The sequence below is a fragment of the Carassius auratus genome, chromosome 42, assembly GCF_003368295.1.
Source record: "Carassius auratus strain Wakin chromosome 42, ASM336829v1, whole genome shotgun sequence".
Classification (NCBI taxonomy): domain Eukaryota; kingdom Metazoa; phylum Chordata; class Actinopteri; order Cypriniformes; family Cyprinidae; genus Carassius; species Carassius auratus.
Genome location: NC_039284.1, coordinates 4,227,406 through 4,248,460, shown reverse-complemented (window position 1 = coordinate 4,248,460; position 21,055 = coordinate 4,227,406). Strand labels below are relative to the sequence as shown.

The 21,055-nt window shown below is 42.6% G+C and overlaps 1 protein-coding gene across 2 annotated transcripts in view; it reads left to right on the top strand.

Annotated features, from left to right (window-relative positions):
- Positions 1-21,055, top strand: part of kif6 (kinesin family member 6) — a 304,965-nt gene that overhangs the window by 221,970 nt on the left and 61,940 nt on the right. For both annotated transcript variants that reach the window (XM_026229369.1, XM_026229368.1), the window contains exon 15: positions 837-892. In XM_026229369.1, coding sequence (XP_026085154.1) covers positions 837-892 — 56 coding nt within the window. The remainder of the gene's footprint in view (positions 1-836; positions 893-21,055) is intronic.

Below are 21,055 nucleotides of genomic sequence, written 5' to 3'. Positions count from 1 at the left end.
GTTGGAAGATGTCGTAAAACAAAGGTCCTTGTTTTTCTTTAACTCACGTTCTGGTCTTTGAGTGTAGAATGTGTTAAAGAGTCAGGATTCATTAATATGGAACAGATGGTTGACTACCATCCGCTCATTGGTGTTACAAGTGAAAAACCCCAATGTAATCAAGAAATCTGAGCCACTATGAATACTAAAATTAGATATACATGAGAATCACAACTAAGAGCTCAGAAAGAGCAACCAATGAGCAATAAAATATTTCTATAATGGACATTGCAGCAAGATAATAAAAAAATATATTCTATGTTTCTCCCACTAAATTTTCAGTTTCAAATTATTTTGTCTCAAATATTTATAATGTCAAATTTTTGTCTACTTTAGGAATTATAGGAGAAACATCTGAAATGCTGTTGATAATAAAATGAAACCTATATGAGAATCATTCATATGCCTCCTGAGCTTATGCAAAGCAACAACTGAGCATTTTTTTTCTCTTGGCATACCTTGTTACACACATATAGGGATTTATAAACAATAGCATATGTGCTCAGTGCTTAATTTTACTGAGTGATCCAAGAGATGTAGTAAATAAAATACTTTTTTTACATTTGCACATGTACATTAAATATACCACTCTCCTAAAGTTATACCACTCTCATGAAGTCAAAGTGGGCACCCCTTGCCACCACAAATCCCCCCCCCCCCCCAAGGAACCGACTGTCTATGTGAAATGTCATTTTGTTACTACGTTGAACATTCTGCTGATTCTGCTGATTCTGCAAAGTGTATGTGAAATGTTGACCACAAATGTACAATGATTTTCACACCATTTCATTTTGCAGGTTTGTTGAAGCCAAAACACTTGGTGACCAAGTTAACCAGATCAGGATCAGAGTCAGTAAGTAGTCTCTTCAGTCTCTTTTTGTAGCCAAATTTGGACTCTAGAATTAAGCACACACTTTATGTTCAACCTATGGTGGTAGTGTGGTCTGTGTGGGTGTTAATGCCCCAGTATAATGATAAGGACACTAAAAAGCACTATCCTTAAGATGAGACATAAGATTGAGGTCCTTACTGCTAGGATGTCCTTTTTAGGGCTGCACCCCTACTCCTATGCACACTCCCACAATTAAATATATATTTTTTAAATATATATAATATATATATATATATATATATATATATATATATATTTCCTTCATGAAAGTTCCTGTCTGACATGTTTTTCTGGCCCCTTTTTGATTGACAGGATATAATCGGCCCAGATCATTGGTTGTTTTTTAAAAAACCAGATGATGACCAAAAGTGCAGATAATTGCTCTTTTTTTTTGCTTGCTAATAGCGTCACCATTATTGACAGTTACAAACTTTCACCAAACCATTTCACTGTAAAGGAGATAACTGATATAAATACATAACAGAAATAAACAGAAAAAAGTACACATAAAAAAATAAACTAAATAAAAAACAACTACATTCATAGTGTCAGAGATGAATGATATGCAGGAAGAAAGTGTCTAACAAAACAAAGAGGACCAGAGAGACTAAATAAAAAAATAAATAAACACAAATGGAGCCCACTGCATTCTCCTATCCTGTTTTTTAACATCTGTTAACTTTTAAAAATTAAAATCAAGTTATCAGGTTAAGTTGCCTTTATTAATATTCCCTTTATTTATATAGCGCTTTATACAAAACAGATTTTGTGTCAAAACAGCTTTACAGTGTTAAACAGGGAAAAAAAATGTGCCAATAATATAGGAGGACAATAGTAAACTGTTGGTTCTCTTTCAGTCAGTCACGTTCGATGAAGGGTTAGTTCACCCGAGAATGAAAATTCACCTTCTACTCACCCTCGAAGCAAATTTTCATTCTCAGGTGAACTAACCCTTTAACAAAACAAGCCAATGAATTTTGGAGTGCAAGCTTTGCATCACACATCCCGTCCCGCAGCACAGGTATACAGGTCCTCAAAAAATTTGCATATTGTGATAAAAGTTCATTATTTTCCATAATGTAATGATAAAAATTAAACTTTCATATATTTTAGATTCATTGCACACCAAAGGAAATATTTCAGGTCTTTTATTGTTTTAATACTGATGATTTTGGCATACAGCTCATGAAAACCCAAAATTCCTATCTAAAAAAATTAGCATATTTCATCCGACCAGTTTTTTTAATACAAAAAAAGTCAACCTTCAAATAATTATGTTCAGTTATGCACTTAATACTTGGTCGGGAATCCTTTTGCAGAAATGACTGCTTCAATGCGGCGTGGCATGGAGGCAATCAGCTTGTGGCACTGCTGAGGTGTTATGGAGGCCCAGGATGCTTTGATAGCGGCCTTAAGCTCATCCAGGGTGTTGGGTCTTGCGTCTCTCAACTTTCTCTTCACAATATCCCACAGATTCTCTATGGGGTTCAGGTCAGGAGAGTTGGCAGGCCAATTGAGCACCGTAATACCATGGTCAGTAAACCATTTACCAGTGGTTTTGGCACTGTGAGCAGGTGCCAGGTTGTGCTGAAAAACGAAATCTTCATCTCCATAAAGCTTTTCAGCAGATGGAAGCAAAAATCTCCTGATAACTAGCTACATTGACCCTGCCCTTGATAAAACACAGTGGACCAACACCAGCAGCTGACATGGCACCCCAGACCATCAGTGACTGTGGGTACTTGACACTGGACTTCAGGCATTTTGGCATTTCCTTCTCCCCAGTCTTCCTCCAGACTCTGGCACCTTGATTTCCGAATGACATGCAAAATTTGCATGTCATTTCCTTTCTTTCTGTGTCTTACCCTTTCGCTTGAGTGGGGCAAAGATGGCCTTCTGGACAGCAGTCAGGTCCGCAGTCTTACCCATGATTGCTTACCTATGATCCTGGCTTAGTCTAAGCCCCGTGTGTGAAACCAGCAGGGGCGGAGTGGGACCAAAAAATCTACCGGGAAATTTCGTAAACCACCGGCCCTCGGTGGTCAAAAATAAAATGCTAAAAAATATATACTACTAAAGTCATAACCCTTGCAAAATTATTTTAACTATATTAAGAAAGCCACCGGTACTGGTCACATGGTCTATGGTTAGACTGATTTGTTTAGATCCAGTGAAATTGCTACCTTGACAATTAATGTCACGTGAGAGGCGTTCACACCCCCGCTGACTTGTAACGGAATTTTCAAAACATACATAAAATGTGAGCATATCACTTGCTAATCATTTATGAATGTTTTTGTAAATTATATAGTTTATCATAAACTAACCACTTATAAATTACTTACAACTGAACTTTTATTATAAAGTGTTACTGATTATTAATTGCCGTTGGCGACGTCATTATAGTATGAATATATATAATACACACACCACTGTTTACCTACCACTAATTAAATTAGTCATTATTATTAGGCTACCAACATTTACTAGCTTGTGGTAGTTCACGGGCGGCTAGCAATAACGTACGTTAATGCTTGAGCGGCGCCACTGTTTTTTCTGTCAATTCACCTGTTGACGCCTGATTTCGGAATAAATCCATAATTTTTGAGCACTTTGATGCATTCTCCTCCAGCGTTCGCTTCTTCTTCATTCTGGCCTTTTCGGACCCTCCTTTGTCCTTTCTCTTCTTGCCTTCCATGGGGGTATCGTTAAATGTTTTGCAACCACGCTAATCCTTCCTGACTGTATTTTTTTTTTCTATAATTTGCGCGCTTTCTCTCTCTCTCTCTCTCTCTCTCTAGTCCTGTGTGTGCCATTTTTGGGTCATGCCATTAGACGAAGGGGCAGGGGGCGCTCATTATCTCCCTACATTTCTGTAAACAGACTTGACCTGCAATCGGTTCATTGGATAACCGATGAGATGAGTGTGCAGGGGGGGTAACTATGACTGAGAAATAAAGTGCCGGTGTAGCAGTCGATTCTGTTCCCCTCGGAATGTCTGTTTCCCCTCTGGTTGACAGGTCCGTGTAATAAACCCTACCATATAGTTAATCAAACATTTTCCCAAAGTAGCCTAAATTCGATTTGTCAACATTACCGCATGCCAATACACCAAACACACCTGGATGTAAAGAAAGCAAAAAGGGACAAATTTCTTGCTACACTGCAGCATAGTAAAATGATTCTCACACTCCCGTTTATGTTCTTTTTTTTATTATTCATCTTTCAGTTGTTCCGTTATTTTTGCCTTATGTTTTTACATTTCAACTTGAAAAACCTCTCGTCTTAATTTTATTTTCAAGTTTAAGATTTAGGACGGTATTTTGAACTATTTGACTTGCCGTACATCCAGTCACGCTACTTACGCACGCTAGTTCTGATCGTACGTATAGGAACTCGGCAACTACGCAAGAATTGTAGTATGTTTGCGTAAAGGGAAACGGACATTACGAGGGGAACAGAATCAACTGCTACACCGGCCGCCGCGCTCCCGCTCCCGCTACTCTAACGGCCGTAATGAATAATTTATAATGGGCCGATCATGAAAATTCATCAACCGGCTGGTCCCGATTGCCACTCCGCCCCTGGAAACCAGGCCATTAGTTCTTACTAGCACCTACATCAAACAGGTCGGCAGTCTTACCCATGATTGCAGTTTTGAGTAATGAACCAGGCTGGGAGTTTTTAAAAGCCTCAGGAATATTTTGCAGGTGTTTAGAGTTAATTAGTTGATTCAGATGATTAGGTTAATAGCTCCTTTAGAGAACCTTTTCATGATATGCTAATTTTTTGAGATAGGAATTTTGGGTTTTCATGAGCTGTATGCCAAAATCATCAGTATTAAAACAATAAAAGACCTGAAATATTTTAGTTGGTGTGCAATGAATCTAAAATATATGAAAGTTACATTTTTATCATTACATTATGGAAAATAATGAACTTTTATCACAATATGCTAATTTTTTAGAAGGACCTGTATTATGATAATTAATAATAATAATAATAATAATAATTCCTTACATTTATATAGCGCTTTTCTAGACACTCAAAGCGCTTACATAGTCAGGGGGTATCTCCTCATCCACCACCAGTGTGCAGCATCCACCTGGATGATGCGACGGCAGCCATATTGCGCCAGAACGCCCACCACACACCAGCTTACTGGTGGAGAGGAGACAGAGTGATGAAGCCAATCAGCAGATATGGGGATTGTTAGGAGGCCATGATGGTCAGAGGCCAATGGGCGAATTTAGCCAGGATGCCGAGGTCACACCTCTACTCTTTTCGAAAGACATCCTGGGATTTTTAATGACCACAGAGAGTCAGGACCTCGGTTTAACGTCTCATCCGAAGGACGGTGCTTGTTGACAGTATAGTGTCCCCATCACTACACTGGGGCACTAGGACCCACACAGACCACAGGGTGAGCACCCCCTGCTGGCCTCACTAGCACCTCTTCCAGCAGCAACCTAGTTTTCTCAGGAGGTCTCCCATCCAGGTACTGACCAGGCTCAGCCCTGCTTAGCTTCAATGGGAAACCGGTCTTGGGCTACAGGGTGATATGGCTGCTGGCTGTATAAGGAGAATGCATGCAATATCAGCAAATTCAGTTTTCACTTTGGAGCCGAGTGTTTCTCATGATTCTGCTTTGCAGTCATTGTTCAAGTTAGTAAGCAATAAACCAGGTGAAAGCTCTCTAGAGAGTATTGGTGTGATGGCACGTCAAAAGTGGTCACTACTGAAAGAGCTTTTCTCTGCATTGTGCATGTTGCAGGCTCCAACAGTCCTGCATGCCATTCAGCGACCATTCACCTGGGTGCTTCAGCGCTAAAAGAGCTTTTTCTTTAAAAGAGCTAGCAGACAGCGAGCATCTTTTTGAAGATGCCTCTCTGTGCATTTCTAGATGTGGTTGTTCCTGTCCTCATCTGACGGCCACGATCATGCCTGGGCTTAAGCATGCTGAGACTGTGTTCATGGGAGGTTTATGTTCATGGTGAACATGACCACGTTGACATGCTGGTCGTGACTCTCCTTTTCTGTAATGGGTGAGTCCCCTTTCATGTTGCCCAGCTGCTGCTGTTTGTAAAAGCACAACTGCAGGTCTGCCCAACACCTTGGGAGACTGACGATCACAGCGAGAGTCTTCCAGCCGCAAAATCCCTGCGGACCTCTTGCTCTTCAGCATGTTGTGTGCCATGTAGCCATCAGCTGACATTGTGGGTTGTCACAGCAATCCATCACGTCGCTTGTTGTTTTAGATGAGGTTCAGATTTCGATCGTTGCATTGAAGAGAGGGTTATTATGCACTGGATATAAAGATGACGCTTAGTTTACTGCTTATGTGGTGTTTGCTTCTGCTAAATTGGATTCAGAGTTGGTAGCCATGCTTGCCCGGGCTGCTGTGTGCTCTGTGTAGTGTTGATAAATGTTATATCATAGTTGATAAATGCTACATGGTGGGTGTGGTCGGGGCGGACCAGGGTGCAGGGTTGCAGGAGTGTAAGCAAAATAAAATGTGGAGCACGTTCGGTTAAATCCAGTCTGCATTGTGTCAGTTGTTGACAAATCTACATGATGTCAGAATGGGTCGAACATGGCACAATGTCTCCGCCGTATTGATCCGCTCATATCTTCGACGAGCACATTGCTGACAACTGGAGCAAATTCAAAAAAGAATGGTGCATATATTTCGGAAAAGGTGCAGGCGTACACTCTGCTGAATTTAGCGGGCCCCGACGTGGTGGAGAAATCCGTGGCTTTCACGTTTGCAGAGGGAGAGGACAGAGAAGATCCCGAAGTATTACTGAAATAGTTTGCAAAACTCTGCTTGCCTACAAAGAACATTATAATGGACAGACACGTCTTCAACACGACTAATCAAAAACCTGGTGAGTCCATTCAGTCGTATGTTTCCACCTTGAAGTTACTCACAAAAAAATGCGACTTTAGAACTTTAAATGACGAGCTAATCCGTGACCGCATAATTTGCGGGATTGAAAGTGACGGCGTGCGGAAACCCACTCAGACCACTACTAGGATTGCAAGACAGTATAGCCATGGGTCTGATACAGTTAGGACCACAGGTGCATGCTTTAGAAAACCAAGAAACAGAGGTACACTAAGTATACATCCAAAAGGCCCTTTTTACCACCACACGTACCGCGGCGGCGGTGGTATAAAGTGCATTTGCATCCTTTGACCGCTGAGTGGCGCTTTAACCACAAGTTATCAAACAAACGCATCAAAGCACATTTTCGCAAATAGATGTCAGTTTTGACTCGCTGATGTGTTAGATTTTATGGCTTCAGTCAGGGAAAATGAAAGAAAAACACTGTAGTTAAAATACTTAATATATTTAATATCCACAGACGAAAGTTTGGTACTTATGAAGTTATGTGCATTTCTTAGAACGAATTCAAGCAGGATAAATGTCACGCCTTTGCCTGAACCTGCGATTATATTTTCTCTAATCTACATGGTATTAAACCATATTTTAGATTTGACACATTTAAAAGGTTTGCAGTATTATTTATATTATATTAATTATGCATTATATTATTCAAAAGAAATTGTGGTTAACTTTGCATAGGAGCATTAAAAGTGGTAGCCTATTTTAGGGTGGTTGACTACATGGATTAATATGCAAAATGTCAATATTTTCATATATTATGCCTATATTTTAATTTATATTTTCAATATAAATATATTTTTTCCTTTAATAAAACAACATGCCTATTACCTTAATGCTGGAAAGACCTTTATTTTATTTTATTATTATTTTTTATTATTTTTTTTTTTTTATTATTGTAAATTTTATGTTAATATTAGCCCATCAGCTGTGCAAATTTTGTTTGTGAGGAAAAAAAAACCTGTACATTTTTGTCGATTAATTTCTTATGCACTTATATTTCGGGCTGTTGACATGATTTGTACTCGTGATGGAGGCTCCAGTCAGATTCACACCACTCAGCTCATGCTTTGCTCAGCGGCGTGTCTCTGTCAAGATTTGCACTGCATGTGTGATGGTAGATGTGCAGCTTTTATTCTTATTTATTTTATCTTCATTACAAATCTTGTTTGGTTTAATTTTGGAAAATTGCATGTAAAAAATAATTTTCGTTATAATGCAAAATGTGAATTAATATTCATATGCAAGTATTTGTGCAAAAATTATTAATTCGCATTAATGACAGGGCGCATTAATATTCAACATTCAACAATTTTTTTTTGTCTTAACCAAAACAATCCTATATAAACCGGTTCAGCAACTTTGAAAGCCTGTCCATATGAAAGAGCAATTCACACCTTTATCTCGACCCCAACAAGCCACATATAACTAACCCCAAAAACCCAACCCCCTCCAGCTGAACAGAATTTGGTCTGTGTTTTGGCAGGTGGCAAGGAAGTCGACCGGAAATTGAAGTCGGGTGGGGGCTGCCATCTTTTAGCAGAACTTCACTTGCGTTAGCATTCCCATTGACTCCCATTCATTTTAGCGTCACTTTGACAGCTAATAACTTTACATCTGAGGCGTTTAAAGACTCCATTTGTCCATTATTTATTTCTAAAGATACACGACAATGTATAAAGGGCTCCATTACCTTCTATGTTACATTATGGCCCCGCATAAACAGTTTTTGTAAAAAATAGGCTAATGATTGCGTCATAACCACGCGACTCTCTGTCACATTACAGTACAGACAGGAGGAGAAGCTCGCAGGCAATTAACTTAATATGGCGTACTGGCGTTACATTTTAAAATACTATACAAAATAATCAATCAGAATACTTACTCCTGCTCACTCACGACAAAGAACTCCCCGCTCAAGCTCGCCGTCTCTGCAAGATTAACGATGGCAGTTTGCACACACAGCCACTTAGAAGATTTACATCTGTCAGACAGGTTGCTGACGTCGTCAAGCTTCGTTTGAGTCTGCGCGTCAGAAACGGAAGTGCTAAAAAACGCTAAAAATGGGCTTCAATTGTCTCAATTGAGTTCCAATGGGGTCGCTGTGTCTATTTCTTTTACTGTCTATGTGTTTTGGCTCTGAGGAACGGTGTGTTACTGGGCTGAAACATGCCTGCACTCAGCAGCACTCTTTGTATTCATTATATTCTCGCAGCCCATATTATTATTTTCACAAGACCATAATGATAATAATAAATCATAAATTAATAATTAATCATTATTTTACGAAAATCATTATTATTTGTGATCGTGGAAGACCAAGCGGAATCCTCTGTTCCCACCTCAGCGCGCGGGTCTCCGAGGCTTCACTGTCTGCGGTTTGACTTTACTGAATCAGATTGAGGCGAATACAACTTATGGAACACGAGCCCAAAATTTAGCAAGCAGGAAAAAATTCATTCTACCTGAAGAAAGAGTATTTTATTGAGCTAATGCTGTTAAATAGAGAGAGAGAGAGAGAGAGAGAGAGAGAGAGAGAGAGAGAACCAGTCTAGGGCTATTCGGAGCTCATTATATTGAAGTACAAATACAAACACCAGAAATGTTATGCATTTTATGAATAATGAAATGTTATAAAAAGTATGAATTTTATTTATTCACATGCAGTATGGTTGTTGGTATTTAGCAGTTAAAACCTATTTTTAAACTTGAATTTAAATACTATTAAACTAACTTTAAAATATCAAGGAGTTTATAAGTAAAAAAGGGTAAAATGTCACAGTGCATGTTAAATGGCCTAAATTAACTTGTGTTAATAATATAATTCGATTTTTTTTTTTTACATGAAAAACTCCTGGGACAGAAACCTTTATATCAAACATTTTAAATCGTTCACAGCTGAGCAACACGATACGGGGATCTGCGCCAGAGCGCGTGAAGTGAATGCGAAGAACGAAGTCATTTTCAGATGGAATGAAAAAAAAAATAAAATAAAATAAATATATATATATATATATATATGTATATATATATATATATATATATATATATATATATATATATATATATATATATATATATATATAGCCTATAGATTAGGCCCATGCAGGCTCTGCTCTGAAGTAATACTTATAATTACTGTTAACCCAGCGTAACACATTTAACAGATTAATCCTTTTTCATTTGCTGCATGTTTTCTTTATTTATTTATTTTTAAACAAGCTAAAAAATAAATTAAGTTCGTGAGAGAAAAAAATATATTATATTTTCCCTCCTACTTCATTCAGTTCTAAGTTTTGTAGTCCGTTAAGATCCAGCAAAGGACCAGATAATTCCTATAGTTCTGGTGTGATCCCAAGCTTTGGAAAAGGGTCCCTTGCATCAAAAGTTGTTCTTCCAATTTTAAAATTCTTTATCATAGACAATTCCTCTTTTGTTAACTTTGTTTGCCACATTTCCACTTTGACCGATGTGTGACGAGCTGATTTCTGACCCAATAAGCTTGCCACTGCATTTATATCACTCAGCTCGGGTCCAGCCACATCAATTATGTGTCTCAAAGTCACAGATTTGGTAGCACAAAGTCTCTGCACATTCCCACTCGCAATGTCCATACAAGCTCCTTTAATAAGAGGTTCTTGTAATAACCAGTACAAAGAATTGGTCTCCTCCATCCTGCACACATTGAACAGTCCCCACACTTTGAAAAGTCCACTGTAAAATTGAGACAGTCCAGCCAGTCGTAATTGCTTCACATCCATTAAAAACAGGGCAGCATCCAGTCCAAGTCCATCTACTGTGTGCAAAATTATTTTTGCCACCTTCCGCCACACCAGTTCCACAGGTCCAGTCAGGAATTTCTGGATGAACTGTAGACGAAAAGTAGCATGCCTGCTTGGTAAGTGGACTAGCCCTTGTCCTCCCTCTTCTTTAGGAAGAAAGAGCACACTCTGAGGAACCCAGTGCAAACTGTCCCAAAAAAAATTCACTAAGATTGTCTGCAATCGGGACAGCAATCCAACAGGTGGATCCACACAAGATAATTTATGCCATAGTGTTGAAGCAACCAAGTTATTGACAATTAAAACCCTCCCTCTAAAAGACAATTGTGAATGAAGCCATTTCCACTTTTTTAATTTTCCTTCTATCTTTTCAAAAACGCCTTCCCAATTTTTTTGTTTGGTATTTAAATCCCCAAGATACACACCTAGATATTTAAAACCATCTTTCTTCCAGATCATCCCACTGGGTAATTTTGGTATCCCTCCCTCCCACTTCCCAACAGCCAATGCTTCACTCTTCTCCCAATTAACTTTGGCAGCTGAAATTATTCCAAAATCACTAATAACCGAAACCAACTTATTAATGTATTCTTGTCCATTTACCATGACCATAACATCATCAGCATAAGCAGAAATTTGATGCTGAACATCGTTATGCAATATTAAACCATTAATCGTGGTTCTTAGTCTATTTAGCATTGGTTCAACGACTAATGAGTAAAGCATGCCAGACAGTGCACAACCCTGTCTGATCCCCCTACTAACTTTAAAAGGGGCGCTCAAACCACCCTTGATCTTCAGTAAACTTTCAGTGTCTTGGTATAGCACTTTTATCATACCAATAATATCAGAACTAAAACCAAATGCTTCTAGGATATCCCATAAATACTGGTGCTCCACTCTATCAAATGCTTTCTGTTGATCAATAGATATAAAACCTAAATTTACCCCTAAAAGACTCGAAACACTTAAAATGTCTCGTATGAGACTAACATTATCAATAATTGACCTGCCCGGCACGCAATACGTCTGGTCAAAATGAATGACCTGCCCCATCACCTTTCTCAGTCTATTTGCTAAAGTCTTAGAAAAAACTTTAAGATCAGAACACAGTAAACTCACAGGTCTCCAGTTCTTGATCTCCTGCAAATCACCTTTTTTTGGTATCAATGTGATCACTGCCCTCCTACAGCTCAAGGGCAAAGAGCCAACAGACAAACTTTCATTTAGGACTGCCAACAGGTCCTCACCCAGCACAGCCCAAAACTCCTTATAGAATTCAGCAGGGAGTCCATCCATCCCTGGAGCTTTTCCGCTCTCCATGCCCTTCAGAGCATTCATAAGTTCCTCCGTAGAAAGGGGCCTCTCCAGCTCTGCTTTTGAGTCCTCCAGGACATTTGGCAGACCTTCATAGAAGCCAGCGGATAACTCCTTATCCTCTCTATATTCAGCTTGTTTTCTGATATCAGGTGTCTGTGTTAACTCCTGCCCGTTCTCAGAGCGTAGACATTGAATATTACGACTCTGGCCATTCTTTTTTTCAAGACTAAAGAAAAACTTAGATGGGGCATCCATTTGTGTTAAGTTCTGAAAACGAGAACGGACCAGAGCCCCATGAGCTTTAATGCTGAGCAAATCTGCAAGAAGAAACGTCTTAGTTTTAAGTGTCTCGATATGTCTTCCCTCCCCAGTCACCTCTGCTAATCCTAGTGCTTCTATAATTTCAGATTCTAGCTTTTTCATTGATTTAGTGATGTCCCGAGAAACACTGAAAGTATACTGTTGACAAAATACTTTCACCTCAATCTTTCCATAATCCCACCACTCACGCAAATTTTAACATTTTCTTAGTTTAAAATTATTCCAGGAGGAAATAAACACATCTCTAAAATACACATCACTTAACAGGGAGGTGTTAAAATGCCAATATGCACTCTTTGACTTCACATTTCCTATATATACATGATACTAAACAATGTACAGAAAAACCAGTAGGTGTGATAAGACAGCTTTTCACAACATTAAAATGATGCCTTAAACAATAAAACCTGTCCAACCTGGCCAAGGAAATAAAGTTTTCTCTGTTATGTACCCATGTGTATTGTCTTACATTATTATTTAGCTCTCTCCATACATCATACAAACTGTGAGCCTCAATTAATTTATTTTAAACCCGACTTGAGGCAGCATGAGGTTCAATGTGATTTCTATATAGTCTATAATTCTCAGTACAATTGAAATGCCTCCCAAAAACAAAAAAAAACATCAGAACTACAGTCCTGCAGAATGGTATTAACATCTTTAAGAAAAAGTACTCTTTCACTTCCATTTGTAGGAGCATAAACATTAATAAAAACAGCCTTGAATTTTTCAAACTGAGCCCTTATGCATAATAATTTGCCAGAAACTGCATGCTTAACATCACATGAGATAGGCAAAAAACTCTTAGCAAAGAGAACAGCCACCCCTCCTTTAGTAGAGCTCATGTGAGCAAACAACACATCACCCTCCCATTCTTTTTTCCAATCTATTCCATTAATACAGTCACTGTGCGTTTCTTGAACGAACATCACATCAATATTCTTTTGTTTGATAAGTTCGAACAGTAATGCTCTTTTATGCATATCTCGGGCCCCATTCAGGTTGAGAGAGCTCACCTTCATCACACTCATAAAAAATAGTATGAGGGAACACAAACCAAACAAAAACATAGAAAAACATAGACTGTGGTTTCAAAGCCATCTTCAGTTTGTAATACTAATTTCAGTTTGGAAACAAGTTTTTTCAATCTATAGATCTCCTGCACTGTAAACTGTTCCCCACCTTCACCTCTCATTAGCACTGTCACTGAGTTGATAAACATTCTGCGGTCAGCAAGAAAATCTTCAACCTGGACATTTTTCACATATTTAGTCCTTTGCAGAAATGACTTTATTTTGTCAAAGTTGTAATTTCTATGCCTACTTCGTCCCGTGTTACTGTCTACTACATCACTGTCAGAATCATCAACTGTACTGCATTCAATGTCAGAGTGTTTTCCAGACTCCACTTTTGTTAGTCTGCTTATTTTAGCCGCTTCCGCACTCTTTCTAGCCCAGAATGGGCGGGGCGAATGGCTATATAAGCAGGCAATCGCCAGAGGAAATCAGATCTTACTCCTTCAGCGATGACTTCACTTCGCTGGATCTTTGCTGAAGGCCTTCGCCTGGAACGAGCACTCGCTGTCGAAGAGGCACTGCAGCGGACCAGCTGAGACCGCCGACCGCCTGCAGCGCCGGCATTCTCGCAGACAGCCGCTCTTAGCGCCGATCTCCACCGCCCACTTCCCGCTTCCGGCCGCTTCTCAGCGATCTCCTGCTGCCATCCGGCGATCACAAAAGAGCTTTTTCCAGCGGTTTTCACCGCTCTAAAAGAGCGTTTCTAACGCCGTTTTAACGCCGGCGGCCATGACGCACCACAGCTGTGGCACATGCAGAGCCCCTCTGCATGATGACGACGGCCATGGTGAGTGTGTTTTCTGCCTGGGAAAACCCCACGCTGAGGCTCGCGCCCCCCCGTCTTTTTCCTCCCGCGAGTCTCACCCTTTCCAATGAGAGAGCCGTCCCTTGTCCTCTTCTCACGCCCAGAGCAGCGTCCCTCGGCTGAAGCGAGCGACCTTGTCTCTTTTGGCGGATCGGAGGACGAGCCGCTTGACGACTCCATGTCACTCGCGGCTTCTGAAATGGAGGACTGGGCCGGTAATTCTGACCCCGCCCACTTGCCGTCACTGGAGCCCATCAACACCAGAGCTGGGGTGGATGCCGAGCTTCTCCGCATCCTCTCCAAGGCCGTTGAGGAACTCCATCTGGAGTGGGCCCTCCCTGAAGAGCCGACACGCAGCAGGCTGGACGAGTCAATCAATCAATCACCTTTATTTATATAGTGCTTTAAACAAAATACATTGCGCCAAAGCACTGAACAACATTCATTTGGAAAACAGTGTCTCAATAATGCAAAATGATAGTTAAAGGCAGTTCATCATTGAATTCATTGATGTCATCTCTGTTCAGTTGAAATAGTGTCTGTTTTAATTTGCAATCAAGTCAACGATATCGCTGTAGATGAAGTGACCCCAACTAAGCAAGCCAGAGGCGACAGCGGCAAGGAACCGAAACTCCATCAGTGACAGAATGGAGAAAAAAACCTTGGGAGAAACCAGGCTCAGTTGGGGGGCCAGTTCTCCTCTGACCAGACGAAACCAGTAGTTCAATTCCAGGCTGCAGCAAAGTCAGATTGTGCAGAAGAATCATCTGTTTCCTGTGGTCTTGTCCTGGTGCTCCTCTGAGACAAGGTCTTTACAGGGGATCTGTATCTGGGGCTCTAGTTGTCCTGGTCTCCGCTGTCTTTCAGGGCAGTAGAGGTCCTTTCTAGGTGCTGATCCACCATCTGGTCTGGATACGTACTGGATCCGGGTGACTGCAGTGACCCTCTGATCTGGACACAGACTGGATCTGGTGGCCACGGTGACCTCGGAACAAGAGAGAAACAGACAAATATTAGCGTAGATGCCATTCTTCTAATGATGTAGAAAGTACGGAGTTATGTGAAGTGTTCCGGTTCCAGTTTACCTAATTAATGCAGCCTAAAAATCCTTTAACGGATTTGGATATTAAAAGCATATTAGTATGTTATGTGTATGCCAGGTTAAAGAGATGGGTCTTTAATCTAGATTTAAACTGCAAGAGTGTGTCTGCCTCCCGAACAATGTTAGGTAGGTTATTCCAGAGTTTAGGCGCCAAATAGGAAAAGGATCTGCCGCCCGCAGTTGATTTTGATATTCTAGGTATTATCAAATTGCCTGAGTTTTGAGAACGTAGCGGACGTAGAGGAGTATAATGTAAAAGTAGCTCATTCAAATACTGAGGTGCTAAACCATTCAGGGCTTTATAAGTAATAAGCAATATTTTAAAATCTATACGATGTTTGATAGGGAGCCAGTGCAGTGTGGACAGGACCGGGCTAATATGGTCATACTTCCTGGTTCTAGTAAGAACTCTTGCTGCTGCATTTTGGACTAGCTGTAGTTTGTTTACCAAGCGTGCAGAACAACCACCCAATAAAGCATTACAGTAGTCTAACCTTGAAGTCATAAATGCATGGATTAACATTTCTGCATTTGACATTGAGAGCATAGGCCGTAATTTAGATATATTTTTGAGATGGAAAAATGCAGTTTTACAAATGCTAGAAACGTGGCTTTCTAAGGAAAGATTGCGATCAAGTAGCACACCTAGGTTCCTAACTGATGACGAAGAATTGACAGAGCAACCATCAAGTCTTAGACAGTGTTCTAGGTTATTACAAGTAGAGTTTTTAGGCCCTATGATTAACACCTCTGTTTTTTCTGAATTTAGCAGTAAGAAATTACTCGTCATCCAATTTTTTATATCGACTATGCATTCCATTAGTTTTTCAAATTGGTGTGTTTCACCGGGCTGCGAGGAAATATAGAGCTGCGTATCATCAGCATAACAGTGAAAGCTAACACCATGTTTCCTGATGATATCTCCCAAGGGTAACATATAAAGCGTGAAGAGTAGCGGCCCTAGAACTGAGCCTTGAGGTACTCCATACTGCACTTGTGATCGATATGATATATCTTCATTCACTGCTACGAACTGATGGCGGTCATATAAGTACGATTTAAACCATGCTAATGCACTTCCACTGATGCCAACAAAGTGTTCAAGTCTATGCAAAAGAATGTTGTGGTCAATTGTGTCAAACGCAGCACTAAGATCCAATAAAACTAATAGAGAGATACACCCACGATCAGATGATAAGAGCAGATCATTTGTAACTCTAAGGAGAGCAGTCTCAGTACTATGATACGGTCTAAATCCTGACTGGAAATCCTCACATATACCATTTTTCTCTAAGAAGGAATATAATTGTGAGGATACCACCTTTTCTAGTATCTTGGACAGAAAAGGGAGATTCGAGATTGGTCTAAAATTAACTAGTTCTCTGGGGTCAAGTTGTGGCTTTTTTATGAGAGGCTTAATAACAGCCAGTTTGAAGGTTTTGGGGACATGTCCTAATAACAATGAGGAATTAATAATAGTCAGAAGAGGACCTATGACTTCTGGAAGCACCTCTTTTAAGAGCTCTTGTTTTTCCAAGAGTTTTTTTTTGAGTGGTACCTGCCAGGACACCGCCAGGCCCCCCGCCAGCCCTCTGCCCCGTTCTTCCCTGAGGTTCATGATGAGCTGACAAAGTCGTGGCGCGCCCCCTACTCGGCCCGCCTACGCACTTCCTCTGCAGCTCTCAGCTCAGTAGATGGCTCTCAGGAGAAGGGCTATGAGCAATCGCCGCCCCTGGACGAGGCCGTGGCTGCTCATCTCTGTCCCCTCGTGGCTGTGGGGTGGAAAAACAAGAGAGCCCTTCCTTCCAAGCCCTGCAGGACGACCTCTGCCATGGCTAGCAGAGCCTACACTTCTGCGGGCCAAGCAGCTTCAGCACTACACACCATGGCCATATTGCAAGTGTTCCAGGCAAAGCTTCTCCGTTCCCTGGATGAGTCTAGCACTAGTGAACCTGCTTTTCGCGACCACCGCAGCACCACAGATTTGGCCCTGCGTGCCATGAAAGCCATGGCCCAGGCCATCGGACGATCCATGGCCAACCTGGTTGTGCTGGAGTGCCACCTCTGGAGCGCATGGAAGTGTCCCAAGCCATGCGACACTTCCTGCCCAAGCGCTCCACCTCTGCCCCGAGTTGCCCCAGGACTGCGCCGACTCAGCACCAGAGCAAACCTGTCCCTTCTACCCCCCAGGCGGCGCCCCCTAAGGAGCAGCACCCAGCTCGCCCCACTAGGTGCGCTAAACCACCTAGACGTCAGGGCCCCCGGTAAAGGATTGTGCTGGACCCGACGCCCTCTAAATCCTCCTGATCGTTGGGGAAGAAAGAGGAAGGGGCAAAGTCCCGCCATGGCCGGACCACCCCAGAAGCTCTCTCGCCTGCCTGCTGTGCGACCTGGGCCCACCGTTGTTGCGTCCACGCAAAGAATAAATAAATAAAAAAAATAAAGACATATAATAAAAATAAAAGTTAAAAATAAAGTTAAATAAAGCAGCGCAAGGTAAATGACAGCTATAGTGCAAATCAATGAAGTGAACAACAGTGCAGTTAAAAGATTTTTTAGTGCAAAAAAAAAAAAACACTTATTAAAAATATCTTAAGTCTGATTAAAGTGACAAGTGACAAGTGACCAAGAGCAGTTATTTAACGGACTGATGAGGTAGTTCCATGCCGAATGAGGTAGTGAGCGGTGAGTGAGCAGACCAATGCTGCACAAGTGACTCGTGCATGTCATCATATAATTAGTGTGTATGTGTGTGGGGGGGGGGGGGGTGGGGGGGTCATAGTTCAGTGGTGCCTGGGGAAGAAGAGGGGAGGGGGGGCAGGTTCGGGAGGGAGTTCAGCTTCCTGACAGCCTGGTGGATGAAGCTGTCCTTCAGTCTGCTGGTCCTGGCCTGGAGACTCCGCAGTCTCCTCCCTGATGGCAGCAGGCTGAAGAAGCTGTGTGATGGGTGGGTGGGATCACCTGTGATGCAGAGGGCTTTGCGGGTGAGACGTGTTCCATAAATGTCCTGGAGGGAGGGTAGAGAGACTCCAATGATCTTCTCAGCTGCTCTCACTATGCGTTGTAGAGTCTTTCGGCAGGACGCGTTGCAGGCGCCATACCACACAGTGATGCAGCTCGACTGGATGCTCTCGATGGTCCCTCTGTAGAATGTGTACATGATGGGGGGTGGGGCTCTGGCTCTCCTCAGTTTGCGGAGGAAGTAGAGACGCTGTTGTGATTTCTTGGCCAGTGCTGCGGTGTTTTCAGTCCAGGAGAGGTCCTCTGTGATGTGCACACCCAGGAACTTGGTGCTGCTCACTCTCTCCACAGTCGCACCGTTGATGGTCAGAGGAACATGCTGAGTGTGTGCTCTCCTGAAGTCTACAACGATCTCCTTCGTCTTCTCCACATTCAGAGAGAGATTGTTGTCACTGCACCACCCAGCCAGGTGGCTCACCTCACTCCTGTAGTTTGTCTCATCTTTGTTGCTAATGAGACCCACCACCGTCGTGTCATCTGCAAACTTAATGAAGAGGTTGGAGCTGTGTGACGGTGTGCAGTCATGGGTCAGCACAGTGAAGAGGAGGGGGCTCAGCACACATCCTTGGGGGGCCCCAGTGTTCAGTGTGATGGTGCTGGATGTGTTGCTGCCGACCCGTACTGCCTGAGGTCTTCCAGTCAGAAAGTCCAACAGCCAGTTGCACAGCGAAGTGTTGAGCCCCAGCTGACTCAGCTTGTAGATGAGCTGCTGAGGGATGATTGTGTTGAATGCTGAACTGAAGTCTATGAACAGCATTCTGACATAAGAGTCCTTTTTTTCCAGATGGGTGAGTGCTGAGTGGACGGCAGTGGAGATGGCATCATCGGTCGACCGGTTGGACCGATATGCAAACTGGAAGGGGTCCAGGGAGGGGGGGAGGGCAGACTTGATGTGGTGCATGACTAGCCGTTCAAAGCACTTCATGAGGATGGGGGTAAGTGCAACAGGACGGTAGTCATTGAAGCAGGATGGAGATGGCTTCTTCGGGACTGGGATGATAGTGGTAGTTTTAAAGCATGTGGGAACAACAGCCTGACTCAGTGAGATGTTAAAAATGTCTGTGAAGACATCAGTGAGTTCTGCTGCACAGTCCCTGAGCTTTGCGGGCATTGATCCTGCTGAAGGATCTCCTCACGCTGTCTGGGGTCAGAGTCATCACCTGGTCGCCGGGAGGAGGTGGAGTCTTCTGTGCAGTGGTGCTGTTTTGTGCCTCAAAGCGAGCGAAGAAGGTGTTCAGCTCGTTCAGCAGAGAGATGTTGTTGTCACAGGTCCGTGTTCAGCTCGTTCAGCAGAGAGATGTTGTTGTCACAGGTCCGTGGTGGGGGCTTGTAGTCCGTAATGGTCTGTATCCCCTGCCACAGGTTCCTAGTGTCTCTGCTGTCGCTGAATTGATGAGCTATCCTCCTGGAGTGCTGTCTCTTAGCCTCTCTGATGCCACGGGACAGGTTGGCCCTAGCTGTTCTCAGGCCCACCCCATCTCCAGCCCTGAAGGCAGCATTCCGTGTCTTCAGGAGTCTGTAGACCTCCCCCGTCATCCATGGCTTCTGGTTGGCCCGGACAGTGATAGTTTTTGTGATCGTTACATCATCAATACACTTATTGATGTAGGCAGTAACAGTCTCTGAGTACTCCTGGAGGTCAGTGGTGTTATTGCATGTGGCAGCCTGTTTAAACATGTCCCAGTCAGTTGTGTTGAAGCAGTCCTGAAGAATCTCTGATGATCCTTATCCTTACCTCTCTGTGTGGTGTAAACAAAGTCCAAAATGTTATTACCTCGTGTTGGAAAGTTGATGTGCTGGTGTATTTTTGGAAACACACTCTTAAGCTCAGCATGGTTGAAATCCCCAGCTATGATGAGAAAAGCATCCGGGTGTGCTGTCTGCTGCTCACTGATGTGTTGGTACAGTTCATTAAGTGTGTCGTTCCTGTTGCTGGTGATGTTGAATGGGGGAATGTACACTGAAATGAGCAGTATAGCAGTATATTCCCTTAGCAGATAGAACGGCCGGCACTTAATAATCATAAACTCCACCAGGGTTGAGCAGTGTTTGCTGATCACAACAGTATCGCGGCACCACGCGTCATTGATGTAAACACAAAGCCCGCCGCCGCGGGTTTTTCCTCCAGCGACGAGAGCTCTGTCCGCTCGATAGCACGTCAGCTGGTCGAGCTGAATAGCGCCATCTGGAACGCTGTTGCTGAGCCATGTTTCCGTGAACACAAAAACACAACAGTCTCTTACAGTCCTCTGAGTTGAGCGTAGTAAACGAATGTAGTCCAGTTTATTGTCCAACGAGCGTACGTTAGCCAGTACGATGGTGGGGACAGATGTCTTGTGTGTGTTAGCCGTTAGCCTAGCCCGGATACCTCCGCGCTTCCCCCTCTTCTGCTTCCTCTCACGTCGCTTGTGGCGCCTCCGCTGCAGGCGAGATGCAGTAGTGGGGGTCGATGATGGTGAAGGCCTCCGTAGCAGATCGAGATCCCGCAGCTGTTCCGCTTGCGTGGAGTTTAACTGTAAAAATGCGGTTCTGCCGACATTCGAGCAGAAACTCGCGACTGTATTTGCGCTTACAGACAGGTAGACGCGACGACAACATGCAAAAACACTGCGACTCACAAGACAAAAACACGAAAACACCGTTCTGTCGGGACAGAGAGAAGCCGCTGCGTGTGGACGCGCCGCCATCTTGGGGTAAGGAGCACAATGTTCGCAGTTATGGCGAACACAATAAATATTTCACATTTTCAAAAAGAGAGCAGTTTTCCTCTTCCACACTCGTCAGTGTTC